This window comes from Suricata suricatta, chromosome 6 (assembly GCF_006229205.1).
Source record: "Suricata suricatta isolate VVHF042 chromosome 6, meerkat_22Aug2017_6uvM2_HiC, whole genome shotgun sequence".
Taxonomy (NCBI): Eukaryota; Metazoa; Chordata; class Mammalia; order Carnivora; family Herpestidae; genus Suricata; species Suricata suricatta.
The window spans coordinates 70,364,222-70,381,517 of record NC_043705.1 but is presented as its reverse complement, the minus strand read 5'-3'; the positions used below and the strand labels follow the sequence as shown (position 1 = coordinate 70,381,517).

General features: G+C 37.1%; 1 protein-coding gene across 1 annotated transcript in view; it reads left to right on the top strand.

Annotated features, from left to right (window-relative positions):
- Positions 1 to 15,605, top strand: part of PCSK1 (proprotein convertase subtilisin/kexin type 1) — a 43,070-nt gene extending 27,465 nt beyond the window's left edge. Inside the window, exons 10-14 of the mRNA XM_029942631.1 lie at positions 3,846 to 4,079; positions 7,041 to 7,198; positions 8,512 to 8,645; positions 10,186 to 10,347; positions 12,525 to 15,605. Coding sequence (XP_029798491.1) covers positions 3,846 to 4,079; positions 7,041 to 7,198; positions 8,512 to 8,645; positions 10,186 to 10,347; positions 12,525 to 12,902 — 1,066 coding nt within the window. The 3' untranslated portion in view covers positions 12,903 to 15,605. The remainder of the gene's footprint in view (positions 1 to 3,845; positions 4,080 to 7,040; positions 7,199 to 8,511; positions 8,646 to 10,185; positions 10,348 to 12,524) is intronic.
- Positions 15,606 to 17,296: the final 1,691 nt, after the last annotated feature.

The following is a 17,296-nucleotide window of genomic DNA, read 5'->3' as shown; positions in this document are numbered from 1 at the left end:
TTTACAAATTTAATTATTGTGGATGCTGTTGAGCACTAATTAACAAAGGAAGGCTGTCAGGAATGAGACACACTATTGTTAGCAACTTCTTTTCATTTATGAAATGCAATCACATAAATGGAGAATAACTCTGTTAGGAAAACAAGCTTAATTTACCTAAGTGCCTGAGAGTGAAGTTCCCTTGAATATTTCTGCAAAGATTAGGTTTAAAAATGTTTAAAAATAAAGCCTGCACCTAAATATAAAATAATTCTCTGCTATAGAGAGTCTATGCTTTGTGTTTGATTATCATAACCCTTCCTTATAGCTCCTCAGTACACTTCCTCATCCCAACCTCCTTATACACGCCTGCTCACACCGATGGCCCATGTGAGAAACTGATGTGATTCCCATTGACCACACTGATAAGAAGTTTTACCTAAAATTTCCTTTCAGAAACTGGAAGGAGGGTGCCTGGATGGCTCAGTCGGTTAGGCATCCAACTCTTGCTTTCAGCTCAGGTCATGATCTCATGGTTTGTAAGATCAAGCTCTGAGTCTGGCTCTGCATTGTCAGTGCAGAGCCTGCTTGAGATATTCTCTCTCTCTCTCTCTCTCTCTCTCTCTCTGTCTCTGTCTCTCTCTCTCTCCGCTCCTCCCCTGGTCTCTGTCTCTTTCTCTCTTTCCCTCTCAAAATAAATAAATAAACTTAAAAAAAGCTGGAAGGAAGCAAGAATTTCAATAAAATGTTTTATAGAACAGAATTGGTTTCCACATCAATAAAATAGCCATTTCTGCTAAGCTAGCTAATTATTCCTTAATGTGGGTTGGCCAACATGGAAATTCTACCTAAATAAGGTATTTATGATACTGAGCGGATAGGAGGTGTGAATAGGAAAGAATTCTGGAGATTATCACACTCAACTTTCTCATCTGACAGATGAGTCACCTCAGGCTCAGGGAAATGAGGTTACTTGCTTAAGATAGCACAGGTCTTTTTGGTAGTAAAATATGGTTTGATGTGCTTTCTATTACTCTCTACTCTGACCCCATGATTTGAAACGACTTCCAATTGTCTTCATTGATTATATGTTTATATCTTTTCTTTCAGTTCCTATTATCTTAGCTATGACATGGAATTGACTAAGCAGTTTTTTGAAATATAAATATAAAAATCATGCCCTACGCTCAGATATTTTGATTGAATAGGTTTAGGTGAAATTCAGGAATTTTCACTATTCGCAACTGTAGCAGGTAATTATGATGCAAGCAGTCTTGGGCCCATAAGAATCTCTGAAATGGAGTCCATCAGTCATTCACTAGAGTTAGCTGTTATGTTTGTCAGGAGCTGAGATGAGAGAGAGAGAGAGAACTAAGCTGCCAGGTGTCAGAATAGCAGATTTAAGTAATAAATCAAAAATGAAAGAGTTAAGCCTTTAACTGCTTACTACAATGTTTTAAACAAGAGTCTAAAACCAGAGAAAATGTTAACTCCTCCAATTCCACTTTCCTACATGCAGGAGTGTGCCTTGTTGCCCCAGTTGAGGGGCAGGTAAAGAAGCAGACATGGGGGCGTCATGTCACTGTTGAAGGAGCCCCAACATAAGACCTGCTAGTTTTAATTGACTCTGGGGTGGAGGTGGGGCAGGAATGAAAGTTGGGAGTAAGGTACTTGGTACTGAGTCAGAATGGGCAGAAGTTTCACAAGGTGTCCACATTTTCCCCTCATAAGGAGGCCTTGGGCAGAGTCCAGAAAAAGACCTCTGCTCTCTGCCTTGGGTAAGGAGACCTAGGGATGAAGGCAAAGCGGGTGGGAAAGTAAATATGGGAAGAGCTTAACCAGGGAGGGGACCTGACTCCTTGATAGAAACCCCTCTTAGAGACCACGCCTAGGCTGGTGTGGGGAAGGCAGTTTCCCCATGAAGCCTACCAGGTAGAGCCTTTGTCATGCCTCTAATGAAACTTGAAAATCACATGTGGAATTTTAACCAAGAACCAGACTCTTTAATGTTTAAGAATGTGTGTTGCCTCTTTCTTGTCACCAGGGGACTGTTAAACCAGTACATTTTGGACTCTGAGGAAAAGATAGCAAATTAAGCCAGATTCCCCTGATGGTTGTTTTAAAACCTAATGCTAAGATGTAAAACTTGAGGACTAAACACTTGGGTATTTATTTTATGAAATAATGCTTGATTGGCTTGATAGAAACAATGCAGGTCTCAAAGCTAAGGAAAAGTTTGAGCTCTTAAAGAATCTAACGACAAATAGCAAGCAATTTAAACATTATTAGGGCTACTTATCACTTAGGCACATTCAGTCATTCAACCAACAAATATTTAACTCAGCATATAGCCTGTGCCTGGCATTCTCTGAATGGTATACATCAGAGAACTAGATGGATGTGAATTTCAGCCCTTCCTACAGCTAATTGTAGCAAGGGAGACAGACACTAATAATATACAAAACAAATGAGTTGCACAGTATGTTAGAAGGTGATAAGTAATATAAAAGGGAACAAAAACAGGATAGGGGGGAGCTCAGGAACATGTGAAGAGAATTGAAATTTTAAGTATGATGATCTGGTAAGGCTGCATATTCGTTATAATAGACCCAACAATCCCAAGTATCTCTGATATATCTTTATAGTATTGATACATTAATCTTATCAAGACTTCTGATTATGCCATTTCCTTGCTCAAAAATCCTTGATTTTCCACTGCCCAAAAGATAAAGTTTAAGCTCCTCTTCCTGGCATTCAAGGTCCTCACCATCCAGCTCAGTACTTGTCCCTGCTCCAGCAAACCAGACTCTTCACTATACTCTGGTCACATCCTATATTTTCATCCTTGTAGGTTTTGTTCTGATGCCTCATTCCTTTTCTGTCTCTTCACTTCTTGACAGGCTACCCAAACTTCAAAGTTCAAATAAGATATTTCCTCCTGGCAAACTTTCCCAGATCTTTCCTTCCCGGGAGCACTTCCTCCTCTAAACTCCTATAATACATGATGCCATGAATAAATTATTCAACAAGTCCATTATAGTTACAGAAAAAGTTAGTTCTTTTGCTGGATTGTAAACTTCTTAAAGATAAGAATCACCTCCTTCAATATCTCCACAGTATTCAGCATAATGCCTTGCAAGAGCAGTCTCAAGTGGCTAAGAGTCTGACAATTTGTTTGTTTTAAATTTTAATTCCAGTGTAGTTGAAATATAGTGTTATATGAGTTTCAAGTGTAAAATATAGTGAATCAACAGTCCCATATACTACTTAGTGCTCATCAAGATAAATGTATTCTTAATATTGATAAAGAAAGAAAAGAGGCAAAATATTTAGGAATATCAAGCCAGCCCGTGTCTTTAAAATTGGAGTCTTCCTAAGTGGGAAGTCAAAGCCTCATCAGTGGGTGCATAATGCGGAAAGTGCCAAGGTTGTGAAAACAGCAGAAGACAGAAGATACAAAGGAAGTTTTGTCATTTAAAATTTTTGTTCCAGTAAAAATCAGGGACAAAATCCCACATTTCTAGAATATTGAAAAGCAAATTTTACTAATAGTAGGAACTTATATAGTATGGAGAGAAGTTTTCAGTAGTATATATATATATATATATATATATATATATATACATATATATTTTAATTTTTTCTTTTACAGTTTATTGTCAAGTTGGTTTAAATATAACACCAGTGTCGGTACTATATTTTAAATTCCAAATGAAAAGACATACCAAAAATTATACACAATAATTCTATAAGTACAGTTGCAAAATGGACTTCATTATCTATAAGTAGAAGATACTTGTTTTTGCCACTTTTTCAAGGAAACATATTTTGTCCCTGAAAAATATTTTGGGTCACTTCCCCTCTAGTCCAAATCTTACCTGGCGAGACATGCAGCACTTGGTTGTCTGGACCTCTGAGTATGACCCACTGGCCAACAATCCTGGATGGAAAAAGAATGGAGCAGGCTTGATGGTGAATAGTCGATTTGGATTTGGGTTGCTAAATGCCAAAGCTTTGGTGGATTTAGCTGATCCCAGGACCTGGACCAGTGTGCCTGAGAAGAAAGAGTGTGTTGTAAAGGACAATGAATTTGAGCCCAGGTAAGTGTCTATAGGAATTTTGAACAACTGTGTGCCCATGGCACTATTTGACTATGATGTTTGTCACTCTGCCTAATTTTTTTTTCACCTTCTGAAGTAGATGGAGGTAACATTTGCCATAATTGCCTACGGGCGTATGGGAATCACTGAGAGATCGGAAATCTGCAAGTCATTAGCATATTTCCATTTTCCTTTCCTAGCCTATCTATATTCATTGTTTTACATATCACTTACCATTGCCAATTAAATGATTACTAGCTATTGGTTTTTAGATTAATCCCAAATTCAAAGATGTTAAAGTATTTTTTTAAATGCATCTTAGAATTAATTATATGTAGTACTTACAAACCAGTATTATCCAAAACCTATTTCCAGAAAAGCCTCACTTCATGTTATAGTCCTATGCTATACATAATTTCTCTTCCATAAAGGACTCTTTACCATGCTCCTTTCACACAGAACACACCCAGCCTACCAGACCTGGCCACAGAAGCAAATCTGGTATAACTGTTTTGTTGATTCTTTCAAAGGAACCATGATTATATTAAAGATCTGCTCATTAAGGTGCCTGGGTGGCTCAGTCAGTTAAGCATCTGACTTCAGCCCAGGTCATGATTTCACGGTTTGTGAGCTTGGGTCCCCTACTGGGTGAACAATAGCCCCACTCCTGGGTGAGCTTGAGTTCTGCTTCACACTCTACACAACATATGTGGGACTCTCTCTCTTTCTCTCTCTCTCTCTCTCTCTCTCTCTCTCTCTCTCTCTCTCTCTTTCTGCCCTTCACTCACTTGTGCTCTCTCTCTCTCTCTCTCAAAAATAAGTAAACTTAAAAAAAATAACCATACATTTCAAAACTCAAAAAAAAAAAAAAAAGACCCACTCACACAAAATATCTGAGTGGGATCCTTGGGAAACATTCATTATGGAGAAAATATCATTTCTTAAGAGGACCCATTGTAGTAATGGACCACTTTTTGATGGGTCCAAGGCAAACCTGCCTAAATTCAATTCCAGAACAAACAGCATTGTATTCTTATAACTGTTCCTCACCCTTTTCTTTTTATTGTAGTAAGAGCACTTACCATGAGATCTAACCTCTTTAACTTTTAAGTATACATTGTTGTTGATTCTAAGTACAATTGTTGTACATCACATCTCTAGAACTTATTCATCATCTTGCTTCACTTACATGCCCATTTGATTAGCAGACCCATTTTCCCCTTCTCCTAGCCCCAGGCAACCAAAATCCACTTTTTTAATCTGTGAATTTGACTATTTTAGGTACCTCATGTAAGTAGAATTATGCAGTCTTTGTCTCTCTGTGACTTATTTTACTTAGCATAATGTCTCCAAGGTTTATCCATATCGTTGCATAGAGCAGAATGTCTTTTTTTAAAAATATTATATGTGCATGTCACATTTTATTTTATTTAACCTTCCATCTATTGATAGACATTTAGGTTATTTCCACATCTTAGCTATTGGGAATAGGGCTAAAAAGAACATGAGATCTCTTCAAGATCCCGTTTTCAATTATTTTGGATAAATATCCCAAAGTGGGGTTGCTGGATCATATGGTAGTTCTATTTTAATGTTTTGAGAAAACTTTATACTGTTTTTTATAGTGGCTGAACCATTTGCTACCCACCAATTGTTCAAGGGTTCAAATTTCTCCACATCTTCTCAAACACTTGTTGTCTTTTGCTTTATTCATGTTTGAATTTGCATTTCCTGATGATTAGAGAGGTTGACATTTGTTTTCATATACATGTTGGCCATTTGTAGATCTTTTTCAGAAAAATATCTATCTAAAAACTTGGCTCATTTTTTAGTCAGGCTATTAATATTTATTTATTTTTTTTGCTATTGAGCTGTAGGAGTTTCCTTATATATTTTATAGATTAACTCTTTATCAAATATATGGTTTGCAATGTCTTCTCCCACTTTATAGGTTGTATTTTCATTCGGTTGATCGTGTCCTTTGCTATGCAGAAGATTTTTAGCTTGATGTGTTCCCACTTGTTCATTTTTGTTTTGGTTGCTTGTGCTTTACGTGTCATAACTTTGCCATAACTTCCAAGACCAATGTTATGAAGCTTTTTCCTATGTTTACTTCCAGACTTACAACTGCATGTCTTATGAGGTTTACTCCATTTGGAGTTTATTTTTGTATATGGTGTTATATATGAGTCCAATTTTATTATTTTGCATATGGATATCCAGTTTTCTCAGCACCCTTTGCTGAAGAGACTGGTTTTCCCTATTGGGTATCCTGGGCATCCTTGAAGATCAATTGACCACATATGCATGGGTTTATTTCAAAGTTCTCTGTTGTGTTTTCCGAGTCTATATGTCTATCTTTATGCCATTACTATACTATTTTGATTACTATAGTTTTGAAATATATTTTGAAACGAGAAGTGTAATGCCTTCAGGTTTGTTCTTTCTCAGGGCTACTTTAGCTATTTGTGGTCTTTTATGATGCATAAAAGTTGTAGAATTTTTTTTTATATTTCTCTAAAAACCTTACCATTTTCTACACATTATTTCTAGCTACTCCTGATTTAGTTTCTACTCATAACAGGGAGAGACAACAAGCTTAGCAGAGTATCTATTCAAGACCGATGTGTGTGTGTGTATATATATATACATATATATATATATGCATAAAATGCAAAGAAGAAGAGATGTACTTTATCAAGCGCTTTTTGTTTTAAATATTTTTAGATGGGGCACCTGGGTGGTGCAGTCCATTAAACATCTGACTTCAGCTCAGGTCATGATTCGGGGTTTGTGGGTTCGAGCCCTGCATCAGGCTCTGTGTTGACAGCTAGCTCAGAGCCTGGAGCTTGTCTTCAGATTCTGTGTCTCCCTCTCTCTCTAACCCTCCCCTGCTCACGCTGTATCTCTCTGTCTCCCAAAAATAAATAAAAAACATAAAAATATTTAAAATGTATTTAGAGCCCTGAAAGGTAATGGAGAAGTTATCATTGAAATCCCAACAAGAGCTTGTGAAGGACAAGAAAATGCCATCAAGTCCCTGGAACATGTGCAATTTGAAGCAACAATTGAATATTCCCGAAGAGGAGACCTTCATGTTACACTCACTTCTGCTGCTGGTAAGCTTTTTAAAAACTTTAGAAATTTGTTCTAAATCATTTATTTAATTTTTAAGAGTATATTGAATGATTTTAAATTAATGATTGAGGAGTTGCTGAGTTTCCCAATAGATGCTTTCAGGACTTAAGAAAATATGCTTATTTTTCATTTGTCTTGGCATCAGAACTCTGTCAACTCATTCCTACTGGTTCTTAGATAAGCAGAGAACAAGATCTTTTGAAATAATATCAGTTAATAAAACTTTATGGAGTTACATGCTTTCAAACTGTGCTCATTTTCCCAGGTCACTGATCTATCATTCATTTCTCTTAGGCAACACATTAGTGAAAGTTACTCTGATAATTAATAAAGCTGACAAGTATGTCAGACACATCTAAGGAATCAATCAAAAAACTAGGAATTGTGATCCATGAAAGAATACTGAGAAGACTAACAAATATTCCATGATGGTAACGCAAAAACCATATGATAGGATATGTGCAATTGCCCTTTCCTGAGAAAGTACTAACTCAGATAAGAGCATGGATAGGGAAGAGCTTGTGAGCCATAAACTACAATCCAACCAGGAAATGCTAGTCTAATACTTTCATCTTTTAGGAGGATTCACTAGACTAAATTCAATTTCTATAGGTGAGTTATGAGGATAGATGAGCTCCCTCTATCATCTCCTTCCAGGATATAAAATTCTTAGAGGTTTGGACAATAGACTCTGTTAATTTTGGAGTCCTGCTTTCTAGATCTTGGAGTTGGCCTGAATATGAGTGTAATGCTTTCTCATTGATGGCCCTGGAGATCACTTGACCCTTTCACTTAGATCTACAGAGAACTTGGATTTGAAATTTTAGAGTTAACTCCTACTATTAGTTTTCAGATGACAAGAAATTAATAAATTAATATAGGTTTATTTTTTATGGCTACACTAGATTATAGGCTTAGGCACCAAATAAATTTTTAAGACTTCCTCTTATATTTCAAAATGATAGTTCCACTAAAATGTATTTTAGGTCTTTGAATCTATAGTTTATAAATGTAGTTCTATGAATTCTCCTTATTCAAAAAAATTAATCAAAATATTTATTATTATTTTACCAAAATATTTATTGAGAACTTTTTATATACCAGGCAATATGCTAATTTCAATGGATAAAAACTTTTTTTTTATCATGTCTCTATCCTGATCTTATACAGAGAAGAGAAAATTAGGATAACAACTCTCTCCCAGTTTTCATTTTCGGTTATTAGTTGCTAAAGTGTATCCTACTCTCAGTGCTTTTAGAACATTCACTAATTTGTTTTTGTCCCATGAAAATAGGCACCAGCACTGTACTGTTGGCTGAAAGAGAGCATGATACATCACCTAATGGTTTTAAGAATTGGGACTTCATGTCTGTTCACACATGGGGAGAGAATCCCATAGGCACCTGGACATTGCGAATTACAGACATGGTAAGTATGAATGAAAAGATATAGAAACGGAGAATCACTTTTAAGTATTTTGAAGTACTTTTGAGACTGGTATCATCATTAATCAATGCCCTACGCACTCAAGTCACTCCCTAGTAAAAGTAAGGAAAAGGTGTAATGTATCAATCCCTGCCCACTTGGCTTTATAGATTGATTAAATAAATAAATAAATAAATAAATAAATAAATAAATAAATAGGCAAGCAAGCCATACCATAAGAAAGAAAAAAAGATATACTAATAGTGTTACAGACTATGTGACAAATTCAAGTGTTCCAAAGTCAGAATGCAGCCAGCCATATGACCTACTCAGATACCAGAATCACCTACATTCACAAAGATACTTAAATGCTAGACTAGCCTTTCTATGTCATTCTGCTGGGATCACATGAAGAAACTCTTACCACTCTTGACTGCAGTGGCTATTGACTTGTTAGACAAGAAATCTTATTTAATATGACTTTTTTGTTTTGTTTGCTTCAGTTATGAGACAAACTGAAAAGCATTTCTCACTTCTCTTTCACTCTGTTTACTAACACTTTTTGATATCTTTCTAAAATTGTAACTCATGGTAACAAAAGTAGAGTAAGGAGTATATGAGCAAAAAGCTAAATACAGCTGAATTATCTACTTTTGCAATATTTCTCCAGCATTTCTACAGGTTGATCACATTTATGAACTGTGTTTCGGGTATTAGTTCTCCCAAGATAGAACTGTTATCAGCAGCAGCACTGGATTTCAATGTCTAGATAATTATTTTAAAAGAAATTATTTTAAATTTCTGAAGATTTCCATTAAATTAATACAAATTCTATAGTCATTGTTACAGTTTTCTCTCTGAGAATAGCTTTCTCTTATGGACTACAAAATTGTGAATTAGAACCAGACTCTATAAAATTTCCTTGCTCTCACAAGGAGAGCAAGAAAATTTTCTTGGAAAGTAGTCCTATTCTTGAGCTTGTCCTCTGTTCTTTAACCCAACTTTATCTTTAAAAAAACTAAGAAAAATCTGTTTACCAAGAAAAGACTGTTTTATATCAAGTCTGTAAAATCTGAGTCTACACTTTCATATTCTTTTTAGATATTTTTAGATTTCAGCACTTTATTTTTGGCATAACTATTGAGCTTCTGGAAATTATCACTCTTCCCATAAATATAGTTTTTTACGGGCTGATTAATACTGAAGGCTATTTATAATACTCCAAAGAGGCTTTTACCCCATTGGAATGTTTCTACAAGCTGATAATTACTAAATATAATTCTAATTATACAGTCAACTTTCCAAGAACACAATAGAAAAGAACACTTATATAAAGAGTTTTGCTTTTTAAATTAAATTTAATTTATATCCTCAAATCTATAAACTGTTCGTTTTCATGACAACAGTGAATCCAGTGATTTCTTTGTACATGGGGCTCTATACATGGCGTGTACAGAATTTTTAATAGATTTTACAGACACTTCTAAGGAGTATGCTTTTTCTCAGAACACACCCTAAAATTATGTGTATTCTTATTCATTAGTCTGGAAGAATGCAAAATGAAGGAAGAATTGTCAACTGGAAGTTGATTTTGCATGGGACCTCCTCTCAGCCAGAACACATGAAACAGCCTCGTGTGTACACATCTTACAACACCGTGCAGAATGACAGAAGAGGAGTGGAGAAGATGGTGGATCTGGGGGAGGTCTGTGTGGCTCTGCTCTCTTGAGCATTCTTGGCACATCTTTCTTTGAACTGTAGTAGACAATGTAGTGAGTAGACCTATACCTAACTTTCAGGCAGAGAGTAAGTCAAACGTGGGTGGGGAGAAGAGGGAATGAGAGTGCCACACTTACTTCCCATAAAATAGAACCCTCTTATTATTTGTTTATTCTGTTGTCCAGAATTTAGGGATTCAAGTTGAAGAATTCAAAGTTATGAAATTCTCTAACATGAGAACTTATAACATATCAAATTCCATGTATCAAAATGTATGGCATACCAAATTATAAAGAGAGCTCTTTTTAAAAATATTTTGACATTTATTTATTTTTGAGAGGGAGAAAGTATGTGAACAGAGGAGGGGCAGAGATAGAGGGAGACACAGAATCCGAACCAGGCTTCAGGCTCTGAGCTGTCAGCACAGAGCCGACGCATGGCTTGAACCCATGAACCACAATATCATGATCTGAGTCAAAGTTGGACGCTTAACTGACTGAGCCACCTAGGCACCCCTATAAAGAGGGCTATCTTTATGCATGATCACATATACCTAATGTCTGTATTACACTTACTTATAAAGTATTTTTTACATTGTCTCATCTAACCAATAATCCCTGCAACCTAGAGAAGACAGACATTTAGCATGTCCATTTTCCAGAAAGAAAACCAAGGCTCAAGTGTCCAAATCCTGTAGGCGTCTCTTTAATCCTTAACTCCTTAACTCCTTTACTGACACTTTTTGGCAGCTCTCAGGGAAGCTACCGAATCACAGTCTCAATTTCCCTGAGAAAGTTTGATAGGATAGCTAGTCAGTCATTCCTGTTCCTACTGAGGCTCAGCCTACTGAGGCTGCTGGCTGGCTTCTCTCTTATCAGACAGAGGGTAGACACCACATTTTCTCTATCTCTTAATCCCCTAGCATCTAGCACAGTGCCTCAGATGTAGTAGATAGGTTATCAGAATTTCCAGAATGACCTTCCCTGAAGTCTGGTTCAGTGATGGGTATTTTGGGAGATACAAAGATGTAATATTTATTTAAGAAACTTATAAAATTGTTGTGTGAAGTCCTCAGCTCAGATTCTGGCTCCATTTGTATTCTGTGAAGCAAGTCCCCCTCCAACCCCGGGACCCCCCACCCCAGAGGCCTTTTTTCACAGTCCCAGAGGCAAGTTGACTTTATGGGTATTTCTCCCTCCAAGATTCCTAAAGGGGTATGAATAAGATCCTATTGTTGTTAAAATGTTGCGATACTTCCACAGTGGTTGACAAGGAGCTGCTTCTCTGATATCTCCAGTTCTGCCCTACCTGGTTCATCACTCCGGTCTCTCCCAAGACCCCTTTATAAAATTCAGTGGCCGAGGGGCACCTGGGTGGATCAGTTGGTTAAGCATCTGACTCTTGCTTTCCACTCGGATCATGATCTCAAGCTTCGTAGGACGGAGTCCCACACTGGGCTCTGTGCTGACAGCATGGAGCCTGTTTGGTATTCGTTCTCTCCCTCTCTCTGTAACCCCCCTCAAAATAAAAAGTAAAAAAGAAATAAAAAATAAAAAACAAAAGAAAACAAACTCAGTGGCTGAAAGGGTAGCTCCTGACAGAACAAGGGACCTCCAGGAAACTTCATCCACAGGAAGCATTGCTGGTGTCTTCTGTATGAGTTATTAAATATTTTAATACCAGCTTCTTCCCAAAACATGGGCAGGGAGAAAAGGAAGTGAAAATGCTAAACTGTTTACTTTCCATAGGATGAAACCATATTATTTTAAAAAATATTTTCTTTCATCCAGAATTAAAATTAAGGAATTCAAAATTATTAAACTCTGTAAAAATGAATTCTACTATAGAAGGCTGACCAGTACAGGAGGCCAATAAAGTATGAACACATATACATGATCCCATTCAGTGTTCAGAACCACCAGAAATGAAAGATTCTTGTTCCCATTTTAAAGTGAAGTTCAGGAAAATTAAACAGGTGCCAGGGGAACATGAGTAAGTGCAAAAATGAGGACTGAAGCCCATTAGTATGTCCCTAAGGCTCATGCTGTCTCTGCTTCTCAAAGGGTTTCGTAAGGGGTGGGCAGTGGGCATGTGCTGCAGCGGGCTTGCTTGGCTCTAAATAATGAATCTTCTTCCTTTTGTCGGTGGCATTCTATGTTTTAGGAGAAGCCCACGCAAGAGAACCTGCAAAAGAACCCCCTCGTGCCAAAAAGCCCCAGTGGCGACGGTACAGGGGACAGGAAGGGTGAGCTGGCAGAGGCAGCCCTGTCCGAGGCGATGCTGAAACTCCTTCAAAGTGCTTTCAGCAAAAACTCACCCCCAAAGCAATCACCAAAGAAGCCTCCAAGCGAAAAGCTCAACATCCCTTATGAAAACTTCTATGAAGCCTTGGAAAAGCTGAACAAGCCTTCCCAGCTTAAAGACTCTGAGGACAGTCTATATAATGACTATGTTGATGTTTTCTATAATACAAAACCTTATAAGCACAGAGATGACCGGCTGTTGCAAGCTCTGGTGGACATTCTGAGGGAAGAAAATTAAAATAAGTGTGGGGTCCTGAGTTGGAAATATTCATGCTTCTTCCTTCCCCTTAGATTTTGCCTGTGTCTGAAGTGGTTGTTTTTGCCATTAATTCTTATGCTTATGATATATCCTTTGTGGTACTTTTGCTTTTGCTCCCCCAGCTAGGCATTTGAAAGGGATGAGCTCAAGTAGAAAACCCAACTTTCTGAATTGATAATGACTCTTTCAAAACACATCTTCCCTGCCTGCACAAGTGAAGTGCTTTGTTCCTTCACTCCTAGGCAGCCCCAGTTCATTTCATCTGTGATTCCCCCACCACATTAGAATGCCTCCTTAAGACACCATTTCATTTCTCAAAAGAAAAGGCATTGCCTGGGTAACATACTATTTTGAAGAAGTAATCTGCAAAGAATGAGAGGAAAGAAAACTGTTTCTACAATGTATCCCCTGTCTTTGCCACATGGTTCTTGCCACAGACGAGTTTGGAAAGTTTCTAATGAAAATGTTCCCAATCTAAGTACTATTCATTCAGGAAATGGCGATTTGGTCATTTGGGGGGGAGAGATTGAGTAATTTAGATCCAGAAACTATTCTTGAAATTTCTGTTACCTGCTTTTAGCAGTTTTAGAAAATTTTTCTTTGCTGGGTGTCTCACGTAGAGGCCTCTGTGTATCTAAAGGTGACCAGGACTTAAGGTGTGTGCTCTGGCTTTCCCTTCTTCCCCTTGTATTTTCATTACCTATCTCATTTCTCAGCCACAAATACTAAGAGAACTAATTCATACTACTTTCTTAGAATAAACTTGTACTTGGGATTTGGCAAATCCCTCATCATGTCTTTTAACAATAATAATAGGAAACCACTCCTAACACCAAGAACCAATGTAAACAGGAACATATTTATGATGGGGAGAGCTGAAGGTATGTTTTTTTTCTTTTTAAATTATGTTCATTAGGACATGTTTTTCCAGATCTTTAAAACTGAGTGTTCATTCCTTGCTACTAAAGGCTCTTCCCTAGTCTACAACCAATAGTATCCAAATACTTACCAAATTGCTTCCAATATTCAGCTCAAGAGGCCACAAGCTGACAGTCCATGGGCCACATTTGTCCTTCAGGTAGATTTTGTTTAGCACATCAAATGCTTTAAAAATATGGATGATTATTAAAAATATGAAAGTTCACATAAAATTCGATTCTCAGACCCATTTCTCCTCCTGGCAACAGTTGGCTAGACCTGAATAGCAGCTGCCCAGCTAGATTTAAGTACCAGGTCTCTGAGGTGCCTGCTTCGTGTGGCTTAAAGTGGCTACCTTACTGGTCAGTGCCCCAAAAAGCATTTGATATTTCCCACTGTTGCACTAAACAAACTTACACAAAGTATTAATACATTAGGAAAAAAGAATCCTCAACTTCTTCTGGGTAGGATCTGTGTGATAATCAATCATGATGAGAACTTGCTGTTATCTAATTAATCTATAGGTGGGGAAAATGATATTTTAGATCCCTGAAAGTACCTCTGAAATCTAGTTTGACACATTCATTTAATCTCACCTTCCCTGCATTATCGTTTACACAAATTCATTAAAGGCCAACCTCCAACTTCCCATTCTCTATGTGTTCACAAAGGCTTCAGTCACCTACAATGCTGACATTCTTCCATTGAGTGTGCTGTCTGTAAGTCTTCCTTATGGTTTGAACTTCATTATGCCGTACATGAACTGGACCAGGAGGGTAACTACATTGAACTAGATCAGGAAGAGGACACTAGAGTCTGTCACTTGCTATGGTTTGAAGTGTGGTAGTTCAAAGTTTCACCTCCTCCTCTACGATTTGTATTTGTGAAAAATAAAAATCTGTGCAGAGCAATCACCATGATGCTTCAAGGATGTTCTCCTAAGAAAACTCCAGTATCACGCTGTCCTTGCAAGTTTCACATGGTGTTCAATATAGAGTATTGGACAGAATTTTGAAAATTGATGATCAAAAAGTATTAAAGCCAAAAAGGACCAGAGAGTAATTAGATAAGTTTTCAATTAAAATATAAGCTAAGGCCCAGAGAGGCTAATAAACAGTCATAAAGAAAACGTCATCTTTTCCCCTTTCCTACTGTCGTGCTAATTGTATGAAGCTTTTTTTTAAATCCTTCTAATAGTATTTTTTCCTGGTTTAAACCCCAAACCAACTCATTGGATTGTAGCCAAAGGTTCACTCTAGAGAAGCTTTAGTATTTAAATAAAGTCATGTTTGAATGTTTCCAACCTGGAGTATATTGTTCAGGCATAGAATATTTTTGTCAGTCTTTCTTAGTGCCTGTGTGGATTTTTGTGAAACCGTAAAAGAGGAATCTTATATAATATTTCCCTTGGAATTTTAAACTATATTTTCGTTACAGGTATTTATAATGTACCGATGCTTTTATCAGAATTTTAAAAAAACAATGAATTATATTAAAGAATCAAAACTTTCCTGAGAATAAGAAAGTTTCATCCAATAAAATATTTTTGAAAGGTATGTTCCTCTGTCAGTGAAAAATATATAATATGTATGGGTTGTGACATTAAAAGTGGCATTTGTCTAATCGCTTAATGCAATGTGTAGCTGAGTTTAACATGCGTGCTCTTAGCATTTTTAAGGGAACTCCCACATTATACACTTGATGTATTAACCAGAATATGTAAAATATGCTTATATGTCTGAAGAATAAATGGTTTCTCACTAAGCCAAAAAGAAAAAAAGCTCATGTTTCCAACAAAAACAAAATCTCTTTTTGTGTTTCTGAACGGAACTATAAAAAAAAGAAAAGTTGAAGGTTTACATTAAGAAGCTAATTCCTTTTGGAGGAAAAAAAGCTAATTCCTTTTGAGAAAAATGGTCTTTCTCAAAGGCAATTTAAGAATTTACTTCAACATGTATGTTTCATTTTCCTTCATAGCTCAGTCTTTTACTTTTTTTGACAACATCCAAAGTTATTTGACTGAGCCTTAACTGAAGTGTTGAGGAAAAACAGCAAAGGAGAAACCAAAGGGACTTACTATGTGGGAAAAAACTTGCAACGATTCATCAAAAATGACTTTTTTATAGGCTAGATATAGTAGCTCCACATTAAATGCCCCCCCCCCCCCGAGAGGCCACTCATCAGAATCCCCAACTTCCAACTTTAATCTCCCATCCTCAGGCCCACATTCCTCTCCTGCTTCAAACCTCCATACCTGGAATGGCCACCCAGCCACTTCAGAATCTCTTCTTTCCAGGGGGGTTGGTTTTCCCCCAGACTCCATTCCTTTGTCCTGAGTTACAAATATTAAGTCAAACTAAAATAATTTTTCAAGAATTCCAGAAGAACTGTTCTAACTGGCTTTTGTCCTCAAAATCCAGCCATCTTGAAAGTCTGCCCACCAGGAGGGTTGAAGATAGCTCTCTGGTTTCTTTTAAATGCCCATTTGGTAAGTGTTAAATTAGCCATGTGCAGACTGCAAGTACAAATCCAAATACACACTGAGATAAGCACTAATTCTTAAATACAGTTTCCATCCATAAGGAAGAAGAGTAATGTTTTCCTAATTGTCTCATAATTTTATAAGGCTATAGTACTAATACATATGATGACGATGATGATAATGATGATGATTTACTCCACCCTCTTGCCCCTGTGGACCAAGTGTAGTTTCCTGGGCCATCTATGTTAAGCTTGACCCTGTAGTTGGTTTTGGCCATTGGGCATGATACAAGCAAAGACTTTCAATGTGCTTGTACAATTTCGCCTGGCTTTTGCTTTTCAGTCATCTGGTGCTATGAGAAGAGTGTGCCCCTGTTTCCAGAACAAATGTATATGGAGCAGATCTACATTCTGGAGCCAAATCCAGCCAACTCACAGCTGTCTAGCTGAGGACTGCCTAAATAAGCTGAACTTGTCACCATGGCAGTTAGGAGAATGAGAATAAATACTTGTAAGCATAAGAATAAATACTTGTAAGTCTTGAGATAGTTCATTGTGTAGCCTTATGGTGCAACAAAACTGACTAATACAATAAATATTCCATGTATTTGTTCCACTACCAATACCATCCCTTTCAAATTGTGCTGTCTTAAGCTTAGAGCACAAAAAAAGGGGGCAGTATTAAATCATACGCCTTTTAATGCTGACTCCATAGCTAAAAAAGACCTTGCCCAAGCTTTGAAAATTTCATTTTTAAAGGTAAGTCTCAACTTAGTTCTTCCTGAAATCAGAGCCGAGAGCGTGACTGACTTTTTTACAGGTAATGTATTTTGTAGGTATAAGAGTAGAGAGCAGAAGTGAGTCACACATACTTAAGAGTAGCATGGAATAACACTGGTGAGCAGAGGACTTCCCAAAGCCTAGAACGGACGTTTCAGCTGATAATAGCATTGGCAGAAGATAATTCAGAGTGG